The sequence below is a fragment of the Artemia sp. Qi Xiang Cuo genome, chromosome 9, assembly GCF_049724085.1.
Source record: "Artemia sp. Qi Xiang Cuo chromosome 9, ASM4972408v1, whole genome shotgun sequence".
In the NCBI taxonomy this organism is placed as follows: domain Eukaryota; kingdom Metazoa; phylum Arthropoda; class Branchiopoda; order Anostraca; family Artemiidae; genus Artemia; species Artemia sp. Qi Xiang Cuo.
This window is the reverse complement of record NC_142802.1, coordinates 31,445,414-31,468,968: the sequence shown is the minus strand read 5'-3', so window position 1 is coordinate 31,468,968 and position 23,555 is coordinate 31,445,414. Positions and strand designations below refer to the sequence as shown.

The 23,555-nt window shown below is 35.1% G+C and overlaps 1 protein-coding gene across 1 annotated transcript in view; it reads left to right on the top strand.

The window, feature by feature from the left end:
- Positions 1–17,345: 17,345 nt before the first annotated feature.
- LOC148948566 (uncharacterized) overlaps positions 17,346–23,555 on the top strand; it is a 73,819-nt gene continuing 67,609 nt past the window's right edge. Inside the window, exons 1-2 of the mRNA XM_089094966.1 lie at positions 17,346–17,450; positions 21,920–22,025. Of these exons, the coding sequence (XP_088951092.1) occupies positions 17,361–17,450; positions 21,920–22,025 (196 nt within the window). The 5' untranslated portion in view covers positions 17,346–17,360. The remainder of the gene's footprint in view (positions 17,451–21,919; positions 22,026–23,555) is intronic.

The following is a 23,555-nucleotide window of genomic DNA, read 5'->3' as shown; positions in this document are numbered from 1 at the left end:
AGAGTGCAAAAATAGTTTTTTTTATTTATATTTTTGCCTCCTAAATACTGCATGGCTCTAATCGGGGTCGACAATATTTTCTTAAAAGCTTAAATCATATATAGGCCTAAGTGTCAAGGGTACTAGGGGTCTACAGGCACTGAAAAAAAACCTAATTTTTTTTTACGCGAAAATGGCCTTACAATTCGTTTTCTGATCAACTAAGACTCTTTTGTTTAATCAACTTAATGGAATTTCTTGTACAAATTATAACGAAAGACTAAAAGAATCCTACTGCAGTAAAAAAAAAATGTCTCTCCAATTGTCTTGAAAATTACATTCATAAAGTTATGCACCAGATGGAGCCTTATGCAGAAAACAAATTTGAAGTTAGACTTAGGCTGTATCTATTAGTAACGCTCAAAAATGGTCTCAAATTACGTCACTGATACGCTTGTACCTTAGACGATATGCAGAAAGGGTCAAGTAACCCTAAATGTAGACAAACATATATTGATAAGTGATTGTATCGATATATGATACCTGAAACTAGGACGACAAATTTGTTTTTTCCTATTGGCTGGAACTTATGTGCCATGTAGGAAGAAAAAGGGGACCTCAATGAAGAAACAGCTACGCAATAAAACAATTTTCTTTATTAATTCGTGACGCCTAAAACAACTGTAAGTTTGTTAGTCTCTTATTTGCTACCAACTTACTGGGTATGTTTTTCAGCCTGACGAACCTAAGTAGAGACAAATATTTTGAAAACATTGGACAGTCTCGGTTCATCAAACGTCAAAAACTCCAAATATTGTTTTTTTCCGATTGGAGCGAAACTTTCAGGGTAAAATGAGCGGACCAAGAGGACCTTAATCAGAACAACGATTTTTAGATGCATCGATCCATAGTGCGCAAAGTCCAATTTTTTTTATGCTGGTCTGCTTTAAAATCTTAGGCCATATAACATCACATAAACTTTCGAGGCCAAGGCTACCCCGATGAAGAAAAAAAAATGTTAAGGAAAGAAATCTAGCTCTTTTGATTCATGTTGCCCAACTTTTTGCTTTTTTTAAGCCCAACTTTTTGTATTACATAGCTTGGCATACATATAATTAAGCAAAAAAAACATAAAAAAGAAAATACAACACAAACATTTTTTTTAAAAAGTTTTCCAGAAAGTAAAGAACTATATTAAGACCATGTTCCAACTTAATATAAGCAAAATTACTAGTAATGAAAAAATAAAACCCAAAACAAGCAGAAATTAAAAAGAATAATCCCAGAAAACATAAAGATAACAGATGCTGCCATGAATAAACACATGAATCCTAAAACGAACAGAAATTGAAACGGATAGTTAAGTTGAATTTAAAACAAAAAGAAATTACGACAAACAAGCGTTTCATTTGTGCATTACAGAAACATGCTGTGTTCTAAAGGTTTTTCTTTTCTTTATTACCTTTAACATCGAAAAAGCAAAACTTACTGAGACTTCCAAGTATCAATGTTATTGTATATTAAACAATTACTCTAGTTCTATTAATTACTAAAAAAAACACGTTTTTTTCAACTGAAAGTAAGAAGCAACATTAAATTTAAAACGATCAGAAATTATTACGCATATGAAGGGGGTTGCCCCCTTCCAAATACCTTGCTGTTTACGCTAAAGTCTTTTAGTACTTTTAAAAAAGCTTCTTATTGTTTTAATTAAACGGCCCTTGTGTTTCAGGAGTCGTTCTTAAAGAATTGGGACGAAATTCAAACTTCAGCGTAAGGAACGAGGTGTTGAGAAGGGGGTAACCCCCTTCATATACGTAATAATTTCTGTTCGTTTTAAGGTTTAATGTTTCTCCTTACTTTTAGCTGAAAAAACTTGTTTTTTATTTAATTTCTGATCGTTTCTTAAATAATTCCAGTAAATTTGGCCCCACCTCCATGGAGAAATCCTCCTCCCCAAGTAAATATTCTCTAGACAATACAATTCTGATGAAAATTTACCCCGGACAATTACCCTTAACAGCTCCACGCGTAAAACTGAAACGGAAACGAGAAAGCAAGACATATAAAAATAATTTTGTATAGGAATTTAGGCAAATTCCCCCAGTGTAAAATTTTCCCTGACATGTTTTTCCCCTGTAAACTCCCCTCCCCAGGGACAATTCGCCCATGAAAAAAAAAACAGCAGGAAATTCACCACCCCTCCACCCGAAAATGTATGCATACTTCCCATTAACAAATACTCTGCGTAAACGATGGGTAATTTTTAGGGGGGCAATTTCATAATCCCATCGTATAATTATGGGCTTATGGGGGGGGATCATGTTATATCCATAGGTATAGCTATTGGGCCTTTTAACTATGATGAACAAAATGGCAATCTTAAAATTTTGATCGGAAGATTTCGGGGGAAAAGGAGGAGGGGTCTAGTTGTCCTCCAATCTTTTTGGTCACTCGAAAAGGGTACTAAAACTTTTAATTTCAGTTTGAATGTGCCCTCTCTCAATATCCTAGGACCAATGAATCGATACGATCACCCCTGGAAATAAAAACAACAAAAAACAAATAAACATGGATCTGTAATCTTTCTTCCGGTAAAAGTAGAAAGTTCCGCAATTTTGCAGATAGGAGGTTGAAATCTCTGAAATAAGGTTCTTTGATATGCTGAATCTGATGGCGTGATTTTCATTAAGATTCTTCGAATTTTAGGGTGTGTTTCTTCCCTTTTTGAAAAACAAGGCACATTTTCTCACGCTCGTAACCTTTATTATGTAGCACTAAACTGAAACTTATTAATGAAAATTATATATTTGGAATCATCATAATAAGTCGACTCTTTTGATATATCTATAGGTACCAAAAATCCGTTTTTTAGAGTTTCAGTTACTATTGAGCTGCGTTGCTCCTTACTTACAGTCTTTTACCACGAGCTGTCTGATATTATTACGTATATGAAGGGGGTTGCCCCCTCCTCAACACCTCACTCTTCAGGTTAAAGTTTTTGGCACTTTTAAAAAAGTTACCTATTGTTCTAATTAATCGTCCCTTGTATTTCAGGAGTCGTTTTAAAAACATAGGGACATAATTTAAACTTTAGCACAAATAGTGAGGTGTTGAGAAGGGGGCAACCCCCCTCATATACGTAGTAATTTCTGTTCGTTCTAAATTTTAAAGTTGCTTCTTACTTTCACTTGATAAAACTATTTTTATTTAATTTTTGATCGCCTTTAAATAACGCCAGGAAATTCGGTTCCACCTCCACAGAAAAATCCCTCCCCACGGAAATATCCTCTGGACAGTTCAACCCTGGCGAAAATTCACCCGGGACGATTACTCTTAACACCTCCATGCGTAAAACTGAGTCTGTAAGGAGAAAATTTTTCCTACCCTTCCCACCCGAAAAAATGTATGCCCACTTCCAAATTACAAATACCATACGTAAATAATGGACAAATCTTATAACTTAAAGACCTTCCCCCGGGGGCTGTGGGAGGCCATGTTATCTCCAAAGACATAGTCATTAGAACTTTCAACTATGCTGAACAAAATAGCTATCTCAAAATTTTTATCGGACGATTTTGGGAAAAAAGTAGCGTGGGAGGGGGCCTAGTTGCCCTCAAATTTTTTGGTCACTTAAAAAGATCAATAGAACTTGTAATTTCCGTTAAAATGAGCCTTCTCCTTCTAGGTCCACTGGGTCGATACGATCACCCCTGAAAAAAAAAACAAAGAAATAAATAAACACGCATTCCCAATCTTTCTTCTGGCAAAAAATACAAAATTTTACATTTTTACAGATAGGAGCTTGAAACTTCTACAGTTTGGTTCTCTGATACGTTGAATCTGATGGTGTGATTTTCATTAATATTCCATGACTTTTAAGGGGTCTTTCCTCCTTTTTTCAAAAATGAGGCAAATTTTTTCAGACTCATTACCTTTGATGGGTAAAACTAAATTTAATAAAACTTATGTATTTAAGATCAGCATAAAAATCCAATTATTTTGATATATCTATTGGTATCAAAATTCCGTTTTTTAGAGTTTCGGTTGCTATTGAGCTGGGTCGCTCCTTACTTATATTTTAGTGCCACGAACTGCTTGATATCTTTTATTAATAATGTTATTAATTATTAATTATGTTTAATTTCATTTACTATGATGATCTATCTTTCTTTTTTGCCAGTATCTTGACAAATAAAAACTGCACCGTCCAAAACACATGTAGTTTTTAATAAAATACAAATGATACTCAGGCCGCTGAAAAGCGTTTGAAAAGGATGAGAGAGGGATAGCGCAATTCTTATTTATAAGCCTTAATATATTATTTTTCGTCATGTTTTTGTTTGTGTAATAAAGAACAAAAGAAACTTTTTTATTTGGTTCATTCATCATAACGTTAAAAAATTTCGTTATTTCGTTCAATTATTCAGTTATGGTAATTTATGTTTGTTTTAAGTTTGAACTATTGTATGACTTAGTTGTTGCTCATTTTAGCTTTTTGTATCGCTCTTTACTTTTTTCCAAAAACTTTTTTTTAATTATTTTAAAAATTTATCCCACAACAAAAGAGCGACAGTTTTTTTACTCAAAATAGCAGTTTCTGGTTTCTACAGTATTCTATGGTCGTAATCAAAAAGAGTATTTTAAGGCAAGAATGCTCCACACAACAACTTTACTATTTGTATGCATATAACCTAAACTGATGCGATAATCACTTTACACGGGTCCTAAAAAGGACCTATGCAAGTTATTTTAAGCACAAAAATACTTTCGACACAAATTTAGCTCTTGGAGGCTCATGATGGTTTCATATTGGCTAAGTAAGCCAATCACGACTTATTCAAGGTCCTTAACATTCCAACTGAATGTTCGATCGTTGGATTATTTTTAAGTAATCAATCAGAGGTTGTTTTACAATATTATGTTTAACAGTTTATATTACGTAATGGCAATGTAAAACCAGAATTAACCTCTTGTGGTAATTTCTTTTGTTTGGTTGCACAAACCACCAATCTTACCTTCTCTAAAAGACAATATTCGGTTTTAAGTAAATTTCAAAAGGACATGACAGAATTTTCAGATTGAGCTGATGATCAAAATTTATAGCATTAGTCTTACTAAAATAATTCCCGTTGTTTTCGATTTATGCGGTATCGTGTGTTGATCATGTTCGTTCATATAAAGCTTGCACTGTTTTGTGGACTGCTGCATTAGAAAAATAACTTATTCAAAAATTCAAGATCAAAATGCACAAGCCGGATACTAGTCACAGAATCATAGGCAGCGCGCTAGCGCTGCCTAAGTAATGAACGATGTGGACACAATGTGTTTTTTTTTGTTCAGCCGGGCACTTTGTATCGAAGGAGTTGTCATAAAGACTTGGGCTCATTGTTGTCGTAAAAAAGGGCTCATTCGATTTGAAATTGGAGAGATCAGTGCCCTTTTGAATAGTCGAAAGTTATTGGAGGGCAGCTAGCCTCCCCCGCGCCCATCATTCCCCCAAACACATCCAATCAAAATTTTGAGATAGCCATTTTGTTCAGCGTAATGGACTTCCAGGTTGAAAAAATGTTTTTGAGGAGGACAGTCCCCCACAACCCTCGGGGCAAGGGTTTTAAGTTATGCCCTGAGGGCATATAAGAACGATGTTGGCACTATGTACTATGTATTTTTTTTTCCTTTAGAGCAGGGCATTTCATATGAAAAGGGTCGTCGTAGAAACTTCAAAACATTCTCATTCGATTAGAAATTCGAGGGGCTAGTACCCTTTTTAATAGTCGAAAGTAATTGGAGGGCAACTACCCCCCCCCCCCACACGCCCATCATTCCCCCAAACACATCCAATCAAAATTTTTAGATAACCATTTTGTTCAGCTTAGTTGATTTCCAGATACAAAATATGTTTTTGAGGAGGACACTCCCCCACAACCCTCAGGGCAAGGGTTTTAATTTATGCCCTGGGGGTATATAAGGTTTTTTAAAGAGGGCGTTGCGGTAGAAACTTCAAAAAAAGGCTCATTCGATTGAAAATTCAAAGGGTTAGTGCCATTTTTAATAGTCGAAAGTGATTGAAGGACAACTAACCCCCCACGACCATCCTTTCCCCAAACACATCCAATCAAAATTTTGAGATAGCCATTTTGTTCAGCGTAGTTGATTTCCGGATAGAAAACATGTTTTTGAGGAGAATACTCCCCCACAACCCTCGGGGCAAGGTTTTTAAGTTATGCACTGAGGGTATATAAGAACGATGTTGGCACAATGTACTATTTATTAATTTTTTTTTTCCTATAGAGCTGGGCACTTCATATGGAAGGGGTCGTTATAGAAACTTCTAAATGGGCTCACTCCATTGGAAATTGAGAATTCTAGTGCCCCTTTTAAAAGTTGAAAGGGATTGGAGGCAACTAGCCCCCCTTCACGCCCATCATTCCCCCAAACCCATCCAATCAAAATTTTCAGATAGTCATTTTGTTCAGCATAGTTGATTTCCAGATAAAAATATGTTTTTGAGGAGGACACTCCCCCACAACCCTCAGGACAAGGGTTTTGAGTTATGCCCTGGGAGCATGTAAGGTTTTTATAGCTTTAAAGCAGGCTCATTCGATTGGAAATTCGAAGGGCTAGTGCCCTTTTTAATATTCGAAAGTGATTGGAGGGAAACTTATCCCTCCCCCTCTCCCCGGGCCCATCATTCCTCCAAACACATCCAATTAAAATTTTGAGATAGAAATTTCGTTCAGCGTAGTTGATTTCCAGATAGAAAATATGTTTTTGAGGAGGACACTCCCCCACAACCCTCAGTGCAAGGGTTTTAAGTTTTGTCTTGGGGGCATATAAGGTTTTAATAGACTGGGAGGGGGGCAACTAGCCCCCCTGCAACGCCCATCATTTCCCCAAACACATCCAATCAAAATTTTTAGATAGCCATTTTGTTCAGCGTAGTTGATTTCCAGATAGAAAAATATTTTTGAGGAGGACACTCCCCCACAACCCTCAGGGCAAGGATGAGATATGCCCTGGGGGCATATAAGGTTTTTATTGAAATCTTCGTCATAGATACTGTCTTGAAAAAGGGCTCATTTGATTTGAAAAATTTGTACTTTACTGAAAAAATACAAATGAATGTGCATTGTCAGTTTAATATACATATACTGATATTTAGTAATCAAAATGTTATTATTATTTGATTTATTAAAGTTATAAAAGTAAAAAGATGTATATTTTTCAGTAAAGTGCAAATTTTGTTCTGGCCTTGGGAAGGTATAGAGGTTTTGCGCCCAACTTATGTTGATTTCTGCTCGTTTTGAGTTTGACTCGGTTAATTATTGTAATTTCTGTTCGTTTTGGGTTTCATTTATTAATTGATGCTGATTTGTGGTAGTTTCACGCTTGGTAGATTATTTGATTTTTGCTCATTTTTTGTTTAATGGAGTTCTTTACTTTTCTTTGAAAAACTTATTTTCTGGAAAAAGCTTTTTAAATTAATTAGATAAAGAGACAAGATTCTGTAAATGATTTTTGGTCTTTATTGATCAGGTATTGAAAAGAGGAATTCTAGTTTGAAAAGCCTATGTGAAAACTAATTTATGCCCCAACTATTAGCATGTCATTGCTATTAGTAGATGCCATTAGTAATTTCGCAGATTTTGCGCACAGATAGGACAATTATTATTTTTGCCGCCATGTATTCTAAATAAAAAATATCCATACCATTTATAAAGTGGATGCTAATTATTAATAATACACTTTGAAACTGAGCGTAATCCGACTCAAGTTACACGTACGATACATTACGGCGCTGCAGTCATTGGTGATACTGTATTCTTTCAACAAATTTGACCCAGATAAGTCATAAATAACGACAACGCACTCTCAAGATCCCGAATTTTTGGCAGAAAATATTCAAAACGAAAAATGAGAGTAAGTTGTGAATCCTCTTTTTATTTAGCAATATTAGAATATCACAGTGAACAATAATAACCAGAAAGAGAGAGTTGAGTTTTATTTGAGGGGCTTCTTGCAATCTTGAAAAGTTTCTGAGTTGGGTGAATGAAACTATAAGATTTTAGTTGGAGGGGCTTTTGCATATTTTGAAAAGTATTTGAGGAAGTTGAATGAAACTAGAGCCTCAATGATCTTTTGAAAGGGTATAGAGCGGTAAAATTCTACTTTAGTTACTTTTGGCTATCTTGGAAAGGGGTTGGGTTAGGAAAATGAAACTTTCAGGGATGGATCTACATGCTAAGGTATGTCCTGGGAAGGTACTTTAAAGTATCTACCTACACTCATCCCCCCTCTATATAATGGTAAATTATTGCACATTACTAGTTGTTTTAGCTCATATTTCATCCTATATTACTATCATAATTATCAATCACTGCTTACCTTATACAACTTCAGCTTTTAACCTTGTTCATTAAAATATATTCCGAAATCCTTTTTCCATTTTAAGCCATTTAATTTTCAACCCATGCTGACTTTGGTTATGGTATAATGAAACCAGGTTTGTTGTGATGTCACAACTTTGCTTATCATACCCCCTTACCCTTAAGGGTAGCATGCAGGTGCCAAACAACTCTGTGTTGATAGACATTTAAACTTTGTTAATTAGGGAAAGAATTTGACAAGAGATAGACAAGTAAAAATAACCAAATCGTTTTTAAAGGACAAATTATGTCATGGGAAGATGTTTTTGAAATCCCCCTTCCACCCAAACTCAAAATTTTCTAAAATTCTACTTTAGAAGCTTTTAAAATATTTCTAAAGCACTAAAAGATAGGGTGCTAAAAACATCAGAATCAACTTCAGAGAACATGTTATATCATGGGAAGATGTTCTTAAAATCCTCCGTCACCCCAAATTCAAAATTTAATAAAATTCCATTTCAGAAGCTTTTTAAACATTTATAAAGTACTATGATAAAGAGAGCTATCAACATCAGAATCGACTTCAGAGGATAATTTATTTCGTGGGAAGATGTTTTTGAAATTCTCTTACGCCCCAAACTAAAAATTTTCCAAAATTCTACTTTAGAGGCTTTTTTAAATATTTGTAAAGTGCTAAGAAATAGAGCACTACAAATATCAGAATCAAATTTAGAGGACAATTTATATCATGGAAAGATGTTTTTGAAATCCCCCTTCTGCCCAAATTCAAAATTTTACTTTAGAAGCTTTTTTAAATATTTCTAAAGCGCTAAGACATAGAGCATTACAAACATCAGAATCAACTTTAGAGGACAAATTATGTTATGGGAAGATGTTCTTGAAATCCCCCTTCCTCCCAAACTCAAAATTTTCCAAAATTCTACTTCAGAAGCTTTTTTAAATATTTGTAAAGCTCTAAGACATAGAGTGCTACAAACATCAGAATCAACTTTAGAGGACAATTTATGTCATGGGAAAATGTTTTTAAAATCCCCCTTCCCCCCAAACTCAAAATTTTCTAAAATTATACATTAGAAGCTTTTCAAATATTTCTAAAGCACTAATAGATAGAGTGCTACAAATATCAGAATCGACTTCAGAGGACAAATTATATTATGGGAAGATGTTTTTGAAATCCCTCTTCCCCCCAAACTCAAAATTTTCCAAATTTCTACTTAAGAAGCTTTTTTAAATATTTGTAAAGCGCTAAGACATAGAATGCTACAAACATCAGAATCAACTTTAGAGGACAATTTATGTCATGGGAAGATGTTTTTTTAAATCCCCCTTCCCCCCAAGCTCGAAATTTTCCAATATTTTACTTTAGAAGCTTTTTTAAATATTTCTAAAGCACTAAGACATAGAGCGCTACAAACATCAGAATCAACTTTAGAGGACAATTTAATTCATGGGAAGAAGTTTTTGAAATCCTCCTTCCCCCCAAACTCAAAATTTTCCAAAATTATACTTTATAATCTTTTTAAATATTGGTAAAGTGCTAAGACATAGAGCACTATAAACATCAGAATCAACTTTAGAGGACAATTTATGTTATGGGAAGATGTTCTTGAAATCCCCCTATCCCCCCAAACTCAAAATTCTACTTTAGAAGCTTTTTTAAATATTTGTAAAGCGCTAAGACATAGAGCGCTATAAACATCAGAATTGACTTTAGAGGCCAAATTAATTCTACAATAATTTCCCCTTCCCTCCAAACTCAAAATTTTCCAAAATTCCACTTTAAAAGCTTTTTTAAATATTTGTAAAGCGCTAAGACGTAGAGCGCTACAAATATCAGAATCAACTTAACATGACAATTTGTCATGGGAATATGTTTTTGAAATCCCCCGTCCCCCTAAACTCAAAATTTTCAAAAATTAAACTTTAGAAGCTTTTTTAAATATTTCTTAAGCGCTAAGACATAGAGCATTACAAACATCAGAATCAACTTTAGAGGACAAATTATGTTGTGGGAAGATTTTCTTGAAATCCCCCTTCCCTCCAAACTGAAAATTTTCCAAAATTCTACTTCAGAAGCTTTTTTAAATATTTGTAAAGCACTAAGACATAGAGCGCTACAAATATCAGAATCAACTTTAGAGGACAATTTATGTCATGGGAATATGTTTTTGAAATCCCCCTATCCCCCCAAACTCAGAATTTTCCAAAATTCTACTTCAGAAGCTTTTTTAAATATTTGTAAAGCGCTAATACATAGAGCGCTATAAACATCAGAATTGACTTGAGAGGCCAAATTAATTCTACAATAATTTCCCATTCCCTCCAAACTCAAAAATTTCCAAAATTCAACTTTAGAAGCTTTTTTAAATATTTCTAAGGTGCTAAGACCTAGAGTGCTACAAATATCAGAATCAACTTTAGAGGACAAGTTATGTCATGGGAAGATGTTTTTGTAATACCCATTACCCATTGAAATTTTGACAAAACAACATTTTACCTTAATTGTCAGTTATCAGTTTCTTTTTCTCTGGCTTTAGTTCTGAAAACGCAATTTCAGTTAGTTGAGCAGAATTTTCAGCCATATCAATGTTACAAGTTATGTCATGGGAAGAAGTTTTTGAAATACCCATTACCCTTTGAAATTTTGACAAAACAACATTTTACCCTAATTTTCAGTTGTCAGTTTCTTTTTCTCTGGCTTTAGTTCTGAAAATCATTTGAGCAGAATTTTAAGCCATAGGCTATCAATGTTTTATTTCCAAAATTTAGGAAATGTATTTGCATATATTTAAAACCTTAGAAGTTGGGATTGAGCCAAGTTTTGAAGCTGAAATAATTTTGTTGTACTTCATTTAAACAGAAGATCTATTTTGCAAGGTTCTGTTGTTATAACTCACAAATTTTGAAAGGTCATTCAAAGTTTTTGAAATCCCCCTTACCATTCATCCCTTTCCCCCTTCATACTCTAAAATCTGGTTGATAAATTGAAATTTGAAAAGCCTTATTTTCCACGGGGGTATTTTTTTTTTTGGGGGGGGGAGGGGGATTTTCCGTGAGGGTATTTCTGTGGGGGGAGGGGGTATTTTCCGCGGGGAGGTATTTTCGGGGGGTGATGATTTTCCGGAGGGTATTCACCAAGAACCACAAATTTGATGGTATGAGTTTTATTAAAATCTTTGACTTTTAGGGGTTGTTTTCCCCTTTTACAAAACTCAGACAAATTTTTTAGACAGGCAAATTATCAACCAGATTTTAGAGTATGATTCTGGTGCAACACGTTGCAACGAAATGGTCAGCTTAGATTAGTATAATCAGGGGCACCACGAGCAGGCTGCTGACCACCGCCCCCGCCCTCCCCCGTTTTTATGTCATGGGAAGATATTTTTGAAATACCCATTACCCATTGAAATTTTGACAAAACAACATTTTACTTTAATTTTCAGTTATCAGTTTCTTTTTCTCTGGCTTTAGTTCTGAAAATGCAATTTCAGTTATTTGAGCAGAATTTTAAGCCATATATGTTTTATTTCCAAAATTTAGGAAATGTATTTGCATATATTTAAAACCTTATAAGTTGGGATTGAGCAAAGTTTTGAAGCTGAAAACAATTTTGTTGTACTTTTAAACAGAAGATCTATTTTGCATGGTTCCGTTGCTATAACTCACAAATTTTTAAAGGTCATTCAAAGTTTTTGAAATCCCCCTTACCATTCATCCCATTCCCCCTTCATACTCTAAAATCTGGTTGATAATTTGAAATTTGAAAAGCCTTATTTTCCATGGGGGTATTTTTTTTTTTTGGGGGGGGGAGGATTTTCTGTGAGGGTATTTCCCGTGGGGGGGGTATTTCATGTGGGGAGGTATTTTCTGGGGGTGATTTTCTGGTGTGTATTCACCAAGAACCACAAATTTGATGGTATGAGTTTTATTAAAATCTTTGACTTTTAGGGGTTGTTTCCCCCTTTTACAACTCAGACAAATTTTTTAGACAGGCAAATTATCAACCAGATTTTAGAGCATGATTCCAGTGCAACATGTTGCAACGAAATGGTCAGCTTAGATTAGTATAAGCAGGGGCACTGTAAGCAGGTTGCTGACCACCGCCCTCCCCCTGCTATCAAATCCCCTTGCAGCTAACCTTTGCACTTGAATGAAAATTTTTATATAAGTTCCAGCATTTTTTACATATTTTAAATCGGGGATGTAAAAAAGAAAAGCAAAATTTTTCAACATTATAGGATTAAGCTATTTGAATGTGTTTTATGCGGTTACCCAACTCAAAATGTTACAGAATTTCCAAAAAAAATAATCAAGACAAATATAGATTATTTGGTACTTGTGCATTATAAATAATCCACTACTATAGACTGTACAAGGAAACCAGACAAACGGGTGTCTGTTAGATAAATGGATGGCAAAGCGTGATTTCTTATTGCGTTTACAATATTTAAACTGTTGGTTTTTGGGTTTAGGGAGGGAAAAAGGTACCTAGGTTAGGTTACATATTTAATATATAATATGATTTACCCCCCCCCCCCTAATGTGCAAAGAAAGAGCAAAAATTTGTTTATAAAATATTATATTTTAATACAATTTTATTTTACTTTATGATCAGTAATCAAAATTAAAATCTTTTTTGTATTGTAGTGGGTTATTAATAATGAACAAGTACCAATTGTTCTAAAGTCAAATATGTACTTCTGCCCCCTCTCTCCCCCTCCCTATTTAGACTTTAATAACGTCTCGTAGCTTCAAGAATGAAGATTGCTACACTAAACTATTTGGAATAAACACTTGAATTGCTTTAAGAACAAATGGGGTTAGATACCGTAAATTGCCAAATTTTCTGTTACAACATTTTAAAAATTAATTAGTAAATACTACCCATAAAAACAAATTAGTTCGGGTTATAAAGCTCCGATATATGTTTCATGAAAGAGTGCATTCTCGAGGAGATTGAATATTTTTTTTGAAATAGTGCTCTGCCAGATATCCTTCCATATGTTCTTCTCTTCTGCCATATTTGGGTATATTGTCTCGAACTTCACGCCAGTGTCTCTTGATGTTTTGTGTGTGAGCATCTGTTCCAGGATCAAAAAAATGTATGCTTTGGTTGACGCGTAAATGCTGATAGCCCTGGCTAGCCAGGCAATCTTAGGCCCTCCAACAGTCACTGGTAATTGTTGTCCCTGATGGATTCGGTTTTGGATAATTCCCAACAACATGGCACTACTTCTATCTGGCACAGAAACCATGAATGAATTACCAGTTCCTTGCTCTATTCCACCAAATACCCAAGCACCCGTGACAATCTGACCACAATTATAATTACGCTTCCCAAATTTGGCTTCATCTATCTCAACAATGACTCCTTCTCCTCCCACCGGAGTGGAGTTTGAATGACATATGTACATACAATGTTTCTGTTGTTCATGATGTTTGTAGCGCTCTATGTCTTAGCGCTTTAGAAATATTTAAAAAAGCTTCTAAAGTAGAATTTTAGAAAATTTTGAGTTTGGGGGAAAGGGGGATTTCAAAAACCTCTTCCCGTGATATAACGTGTCCTCTGAAGTCGATTTTGATGTTTTTAGCACTCTATCTTTTAGTGCTTTAGAAATATTATAAAAGCTTCTAAAGTAGAATTTTGGAAAATTTTGAGTTTGGGGGGAAGGAGGATTTCAAAAACATCTTCCCATGACATAAATTGTCCTCTAAAGTCGATTCTCATGTTTGTAGCGCTCTATGTCTTAGCGCTTTAGGAATATTTAAAAAAGCTTCTAAAGTAAAAATTTGGAAAATTTTTAGTTTGGGGGGAAGGGGGATTTCAAAAAACATCTTCCCATAATATAATTTTCCCTCTGAAGTTGATTCTGATATTTGTAGCTATATATCTTTTTGTGATTTAGAAATATTTAAAAAGATTCTACAGTAAATTTTTGGAAAATTTTGAGTTTGGGGGAAGGAGGATTTCAAAAACATCTTCCCATGACATAAATTGTCCTCTAAAGTCGATTCTCATGTTTGTAGTGCTCTATGTCTTAGCGCTTTACAAATATTTTAAAAAAGCTTCTAAAGTAGAATTTTGGAAAAGTTTGAGTTTGGGGGGAAAGGGGATTTCAAGAACATCTTCCCATAACATAATTTGTCCTCTGAAGTTGATTCTGATGTTTGTAACGCTCTATGTCTTAGTGCTTTAGAAATATTTAAAAAGCTTTTAAAGTAGAATTTTGATAAATTTGAGTTTGGGGGGAACAGGGATTTCAAAAACCTCTTCCCGTGATATAACGTGTCCTCTGAAGTCGATTCTGATGTTTTAGCACTCTATCTTTTACTGCTTTAGAAATATTTTAAAAGCTTCTAAAGTAGAATTTTAGAAAATTTTGAGTTTGGGGGGAAGAGGGATTTCAAAAACATCTTCCCATGACATAATTTGTCCTTTAAAAACGATTTGGTTATTTTTACTGGTCTATCTCTCGTCAAATTCTTTCCCTAATTAACAAAGTTTAAATGGCTTATCAACACAGAGTTGTTTGGCACCTGCATGCTACCCTTAAGGGTAAGGGGGTATGATAAGTAAAGTTGTGACATCACAACAAACCAGGTTTCATTATACCATGACCAAAGTCAGCATGGGTTGAAAATTAAATGGCTTATAATGAAAATAGGATTTTGGAATATATTTTAATGAACACGGTTAAAAGCTGAAGTTGTATAAGGTAAGCAGTGATTGATAATTATGATAGTAATATAGGATGAAATGTGAGCTAAAACAACTAGTAATGTGCATTAATTTACCATTATATAGAGGGGGGGGTGAGTGGAGGTAGGTACTTCAAAGTACCTTCCCGGGACATACTTTAGCATGTAGATCCATCCCTGAAAGTTTCATTTTCCCAACCCAACCCCTTTCCAAGATAGCCAAAAGTAACTAAAGTAGAATTTTACCTATAGAGCAACTATATCCACCCATTCAAAGGAAACTTATGTTTGATGACCTTTATAATAATTGTGCAATAAAAATGAAACATTAAGAAATATAGGCTCATCAAGGCATCTGCTCAAAGAAGACACAAGGAGAATGTTTTGAGCCTCATGTCTTTGCTCAATTTGGTACATAAGGTTTTAAAGATATGAACAGTAGTGTAGATGGTAAATTTTTGCCAAATCATATTATTGACTTACAAATAAAGTGAATATACCACTTGATGCCTTTTTTATGCTCTTTACACATATAATAATAATTTTTGTCGGAAATGAATTTTAGCCCCCACCCCTATACATACCAATTCAAGGTATATATGGTAAATATCTACCAAATCATATTATTGAGTTAGGACTATAGCGAATACACCATTTGATGCCTTTCTTTATGCTGATTATGAATATAATAATCATTTCTATCGGAAATTAATTTCAGCCCCCCTATATATGCCAATTCAGGGTATATATTTCTACAAACTAACCTAACCCTGAATTTGGTAGATATTTACCATATATATTTGCACATTAGGGGGGTAGGGGCAAATTTTATTTCTGATGTAAATAGGAGGTAAGTATAAACTTTACCCCCAACCCCCTACTGTGCAAATATATACCTCGAATTGGTATATAGGGGTGGGGGTAAAATTCATTTGGAAAGAGCATAAAAAAAGGCATTGGGTGGTATATTCACTTTATTTCTAAGTCAATAATATGATTTGGTAAAAATTTACAGTGCAGACTAGGCTCCTGCTGAAATAACAGAAATTGCATTTTCAAAAACTATAGTCAGTTGAAAAGAGACTGATAACTCAAAATTAAGGTAAAATATTTTTGTCAAAATTTAGATAGGTAATGACTTGTTGTCTGTGCAATCTTCAAAGCCCCAATAACCAGGAAATGGCAGAAAGAGTAGCCCAATAACACCTCCCCAAAGAATATTTTAGACCATAGATTCATTTCTGAGAATTCTATTGACCTAACTGAGCAACTTTCTAAGAGTGCAAGAGGCCTCTCAACTAGAACTTTATCTTGGGTTAATGCATTATTTGGTAGTCTTTCAAAATACTCTTAACTTCCACCATACACAAATTCTATGTTGAGTCCTAGAAGGGTAGTCGGAGTAAAGGCCAATGGTGACATTTGGTTCCTTTAGAACCGAATTTAGAAGGCCTAGTAGAGCTTAGAAAAAAGAATATACCATTCAATATGTTTTTCAATTCTCTTTCCAAATATACTAAATGCTGCCATCCAGATGTGCTAGGGGTATAATTTTGGTGTTTTGATCATAAAAAAGCCAAATTGCTCCCCCCTAAATGTTTAAAAAAATACCTTCATTTATATCTCTTCAAAGAAAAAGTAAAAAAAAAACCTTGCCCTAGTATATTCTCCACTTATTATTGTCATCTAGAATAACAAAAAATTTCCCTGAAAACTAGACCAGAAATATATTATTAAAAGTCTCTGAGAAAGGTGGTGTATAAATCTATGACAACTAGAGGTCATACACTTAATGTCTGTGCTTAGTAAAATACTACCCATGTTCATACAACAACATCCAAGAGCAGGCCCTGACTTATATCTCAGAGAAGAGCAACATAGGTACCTTGTAAGTCTTAGTTTGTTCTTATTTTCATTGTTAGGCTGATGGTGAAGTAGTCCATGGATTAGAACCAAAAACTATACTTGCTCCTTATTGATTTAAAAAAATTATTTGATTCTTTTGTCAGGGACACTTTATAGAAGATTCAGAATTATTATAGAGCACCTGCTAAACTATTCAAAATGATAATTGCATTCTTTAGAGATAGTGAAGGTTTGCACACAAAAAATGGAGACACATGTTTCTTCAAGGTACTTTGTGTCATCAAACTGGGATGTGTCCAATCCCTGTTCCTGTTTATCATTGTAATGGGTTATATTTATGGCAGCGTTAAGGTTTTGGAATGAAGATTTGCAGCCAACAGATCTTCTTCTTCAGCCAACAGATCTTCTTCTCAACAGATCTATGATATGGACATCATACATGACATTATTCTTCTTGAAGGTGCAATGCTGCAAATTCAGTGGCTGCTGGATACCATAGATGAAAAGACTGAAAAGGTAGGACATGTAGTGAAAGTCAGAAATACAAAGAGCATGGTTAGCACAACAGATCCAGTATGGACCTTAATTTTGCTCCAAAGTGCAAATTAAGGTTATATCTGACTCTCCACTTATACTAAAATAAAAAAATAAAATGATTTGGTAAGTCATGTAATCTAAGTATCTTGGGAATTGGATCAAAAATGATGGTGAAATAGCCAACGAAATAAAGAGTAAACTTGGTCTGGCACAGTAGTAAATCCTCTTTACACTTGAAGCTTATTCTACTGAATATCAATGTGATGCCTTTTCTCTTCTATGCTTGCAAGTACTGGAAACTAAATGCCCAACAAGAAAAATTTATCCTGCTCTTTGAAAGCATGTGCCTTAGAAGAGTCCTGAATATGCTGCCGCAGGAAAAGGTCATTAACTTAGAATTTTGCAAGTAAACCAGTCAGCCATACATTAGGAAATACAGGAGATAACTGTACTTGGGTTAATTTCCTTCCTATGCCATAGGACCAACTCCCAAATTTAGTGCCTGAATGGCACACAGAGGAGAGGCACAAAAGAGGTCAATCAAAGCACATCTTATGATGCCAGTATGACTGGGACCTTAGAAGTACAGAGCTGTCCCTTCAACCGCAGTGAGAGAGTGTCATGGGTACAATTCAACTTGGCATCTGGCAAGGTACTGTAGATGCCATATGCACCAATCCTGGCTCTAGAGGGTCTAGGGTAAGGTCTAACATGAGCCCTAAAAGGGTTTTCAAGCATATGGTGGCATATGGTTCCTTGTGTTTTTTTGTTAGGCTTAAAAGAATGTCTTTTTATCCAATTGCCAAGTTGTTGAGTAAAATCAACTGTTAAGGTTTTAGGTATAAAATTTAAAAATATAACTGGTATTTTAAAGGTGAGGAAAATCTTCTATGGGGAATTGTAGGGAAATGGAAATTTTTTATGGCTAGATTTTGTGTAGAGAAGTTTTCTGCAGGGGAATTCTCCACTGAGAATTTTTCAAACACTTTACATTTAAATATATGATCATTATTCATCCACAGAGGAATTTTCTGCAGGGGGGAAGGGGTGGAATTTTCCATGATGGAAAATTGTCTGGTGGGGAATTTTCTAGGGGGGGCGGAGAATTTCCCTTGAGTTTCTTTGGAGATTACAGGAATGTTTGACAGGTAAGCTTGATGTAAATCAAATGTATTACTGTGTGTGTGTGTGTATCTTGTATGTATTACTACAGTGTTCATCCAATCACCAAGAAACTTTAAGAATTTCTTGAGAACATTCTTGCAAAGGTTTTAGGCATTAATTCCACCCCCCCCCCCAGGCCCCCTTTGTACTTTTTGCACTGACAGAAATTGAGACCCCCTGAACAAAAATACTTTATAGTTCCTTCCAGTTACTCTACTCACATTTTCTAGATATTCAATTAACAGGTTCATTGACTATGATTTCTGTCATATACCACACTCCTGAAATTATAAAGTTTCTTTTTCAATGAATTCTCTTTATTCAACAGTTTTGTTAATTTGGTATCAATTTAATTTTTCAAATACTTTTACATTTAAAATACTATCATTATTTTACATGGGGAAAATTTTCCGTTGGGGTATTCTGTGGAGGGGGGATTGTTCTTGATAAAATTAATTTGATTTGCATGTCCTTTTCCAACCCTTTACATATGCAATCAAAATACATTAATAAGGTAATTAATATAAATGTGGGGTAAAGGACAACTTTGTTCAGTTTGGGATTAACTCTACTGTGGAAAGTATGCATATTAAAATGAATTTGATTTGTATATTTGTTTCCAAACTTTGCATATGTAATCAAAATAGATTAGTTAGGTAATTTATATAAATATGGGCAAAATGACAACTTTATTTAGTCTAGGATTGACTCTATTTTAGAAAGCATGACATTTATAAAAAGTCAATGTTCATATTTATTGATTATGTACAATATTATGTTTTTTGATTTTTGGACTCAATTCCTCAATGAAGGGAAATTTTCGGGGGGGGGGGGTAATTTTCTGCTCGGAGGAGTGAATTTGCCAAATAGTGAGGAATTATCTGAAGGAGAGTTGTCTGCAGGGGGGATTTTTCAAATACTTTGAATTTAAAGGTACAATAATTATTAATATGCACAGGGGAATTTTTTGTGAGGAAATTTTCATTTATTTTCTTTCCTTTGGGACCACAAAAATGTATTATGAGTATAGTAGCTCCCCCTCCCACATAAAACTCCGCGGAAGATCCCTCTCCTCCCCACAGAAAAGTCCCCCAACAGTTTCCCTTCATTAGGAATCAATTCATAATTTTGTATAAAGTTTTACTAATAGCCATACTATAGGGCTTTGGATGGATGGGTATGAGGAATAATATTCAAATAAATGGTTGAAAATCTGCATAACCTTTGATATTTTAGGACTGACATAATTCCAACCCCATCATGTTACAAACTTGAGCATAAACAAATGTTAATCAGCAATCCCCCTCAACACACCCTAAAAATTTAACATAATTCTCTTAACATTTTCTGAGACATCACAAACACATCCTTTGACAGCCATGGATGCACATAGTGTAATTTGATTTACTTCAACTTCCCACTCAATATACCCTGACAGTTTTAAGTTACTACCCTTAGTTGTTCCTGAGATATTGCAGATATGCCTTTTTGACAAAATTGAATGCACAGAATTTCTTTTGATTTAGTTCAGAATCCCCAACAACATACCCTGACATTCCAATGTATTACCCTTAGGCTAGTTTTTCCTTGGATATTTCACAGACACCTTTTTGACAATTTATATACTATGCAAACCTTTTTGATAATATGCAAACCAAGCTTGACACGAACAAAAATCACTACAAACAAGAGTGGGTATCGCCTCCCTCTCGCACTGTAAAATTCTAAAACCTACTGCGTCATTGGCACTTTACTGAAAACTATATGCGTCTTGAACAGTCTTGGAAAGTATAAACAACATCAAATTGAATATTTGGTATATAATTGGTATATGTTTTGAGGAGGACACTCCCCCACAGACCTCAGGGCAAGGGTTTTAAGTTATGCCCTGGGGGCATATAAGGTTTTTATTGAAATCTTTGTCATAGATACTTGAAAAAGGGCTCATTTGATTTGAAAAATTTGTACTTTACTGAAAAAATACAAATGTATGTGCACCTTTTTGACAATGTGGGGGGAAGGGGGCTAGTTGCCCTCCAATCACTTTCGACTACTAAAAAGGGCACTAGTCCTTTGAATTTCCAGTCGAATAAGCTTCTATTGAAGTTTCTACGACAACGCCTTCTTTAAAAACCTTATACACCCCCAGGGCATAACTAAAACCCTTGCCCTGAGGAATGTGGGGCATTGTCCTCCTCAAAACATATTTTCTATCTGGAAATCAACTACGCTGAACAAAATGACTATCTCAAAATTTTGATTGGATGTCTCTGGGGTAATGATGGGCGTGGGGGGGGGGCGAGGTGCCCACCAATAACTTTCGACTATTAAAAAGGGTACTAGCCCTTTGAATTTCCAATCGAATGAGCCTGTTTTTAAGTTTCTACAATAGCGCCTTCTATAAAAACCTTATATGCCCCCAGGGCATAACTTAAAACCCTTGCCCTGAGGGTTGTGAGGGAGTGTCCTCCTCAAAAACATATTTTCTATTTGGATGTCAACTATGCTAAACCAAATGGCTAACTCAAACTGTTGATTGGAAGTGTTTGGGGTAATGATGGGCGTGGGGGGGATAGTTGCCCTCCAATCACTTTCGACTATTAAAAACGGCACTAGCCACTCCAATTTCCAATCGAATTAGCCCTTTTAGAAGTTGCTATAACAACTCCTTCGATACGAAGTGCCCGGGTATGGAGAACCTAAAAGCAACACATTGTGCCCACATCGTTCTTTACCTAGGCAGCGCTAGCGTGCTGCCTATTATTTCTGGTCGTTTTGAGTTTGAGTTTTAACAGGTATTTGTATCTACTGAGCTTAAGTTTAAAATTGCCTTTACTTTTCTTTGAAAAACTTATTTTTCGGAAAGTTTTTTTTTTGAATTAATGGCTAAAACAGCTACTTGTTGTAACATGACTTATCTCTGTTAACTAAAAAAAGGACGTTAGAACTAAAAAATTTATGGTAGTTCTAGAATTTTCAAGATAAAGTGTTCCAACCTCCGTTCCATGATTGTTAGAAGTGACGAATTTAACGGTGTGATTTTGGTCAATATTGTGATGCAATTCATGGGAAAGAGACAACTAAATAAACTGCATTCAAGAAATAAAAACACCTCCTTAAGCTTATGTAAAATTACGATTTTTTCTGGCCTTGCTGCATCAAGAAAAATCTTCAACCCTCCCCTTCCCCTTAGAAAGAAAAACTAAATCAGTCGCTTTGATATGATTGTAACAAAAGAAAACCTTTTGATTTGAATATTCAAAAATAATCTTTTCTTGTTGCAGGGACCTACTAGACTTGATCCTTGGCAGGAAGCACAGGTTACTACAAGCTGTACAAGAATAGGCAATTGGGCTGAAGAAACTTATCAGAAAGATATTGATTGTCAAGGTATTTGGAATGATTTTGTTTTTCAAAGTTGGGCTATAAATGCAGGGCCATGTTTACAATACCAAGGGACCGAGGGTGAACGTTAAAATGAAACTTCAGTGTTCACCAAGTGTGCGAAGAATGTATGAATTAGCATGAGCCCCTTTGCTCTGTCGGCTAATTGCCGAGTGTACATAGAGTCTATTCTTTATACAGCCGTCATGTCTTCAGTAATTTCTTTTTACTGGAAACAAATTTGTTTCTTTTAAGATCTATAGTTCCTCCTTTTTGATTGTGATCTTGCTTCTGGTATTAGTGGGAGGAAGATATAACCTATGAGGGATATCCTACAGTTCTGTCAAGTGCTGTTATGAAGTAGAGTAATATGGTACAAGCATGTTCTATGGTATAATTTTATTGTTCCATTCCTTGTTGAAATGGTTCTTGAAGGCGATTCTTGATTTGAATGGGAAGTAAAGAGCTCTTTAAATATAGTTCTTAATGGAAAGGAGAGAACTACTTTGATTCGTTTTTCTCAGAGAGGTGTTGCTGATTTCTTAGAATGCCCTGTTGTGGCATTAGAACCTACTGGTCTATGGCAGCAATACCTCACTGGTAGATTGAAGCCTATCTTCCCAAGTTAGCATCGTCACCTGGCAAAGACATTATGAAGTGCTAAGTCTCACTGTATTGTTTGTTGTACAGCTTGATAAATCATCTAGTAGCCTAGCTCCTCTTTGTGTATTTCCTTAAAGCTGAATAAAGAAAGATCACGGATGCGTGTTTATTTTTATTTATTTTTTTTTCCAAGTTACGCGCCTGAGAAAATTTGGCTGATTTTCAAAAAAAGGGGGAAAGACCCCCTAAAAGTTATAGAACCTTAATGAAAATCACACCATCATATTCAGCGTATCAGAGAACCCTTTTGTAGAGGTTTCAAGCTCCTATCTACAAAAATGAGGAATTTTGCATTTTTTGCCAGAAGAAAGATCACGGATGCGTGTTTATTCTATTTTTTATTATTATTATTATTATTTTTTTCCCAGGGGTGATCGTATCGACCCAGTGGTCCTAGAATATCGTGGGAGGACTCATTGGAACGGAAATTAAAGTTCTAGTACCCTTTTTAAGTGACAAAAAAAATGGAGGGCAACTAGGCCCCCTCCCACGCTTATTTTTTTCCCAAAGTCACCCGATCAAAATTTTTAGATAACCATTTTGTTCAGCATGGTCAAAATATGATAAATATGTCTTTTAGGATGACTTAATCCCCCGAAGTCCCCAGGGGGAGGGCTAAAAGTTATGAACTTTACCCAATGTTAACATATAGTATTGGTTATTGGGAAGTATACAGAAGTTTTCAGGAGGTTTTTTTTCTGGTAGTGGGAGGGAAGGGTGGGGTCGGGGGTTATGTTGTAGGATCTGTCCATAAAGGAAGTTTTCATGGGGGAAGGGAAATTGCCATGAAGGGGGCGCCGGACTTGCCAGCATTATTTATTGGTTATTGGGAAGTATACAGACATTTTCAGGAAGGATTTTTTTCTGGAGGGG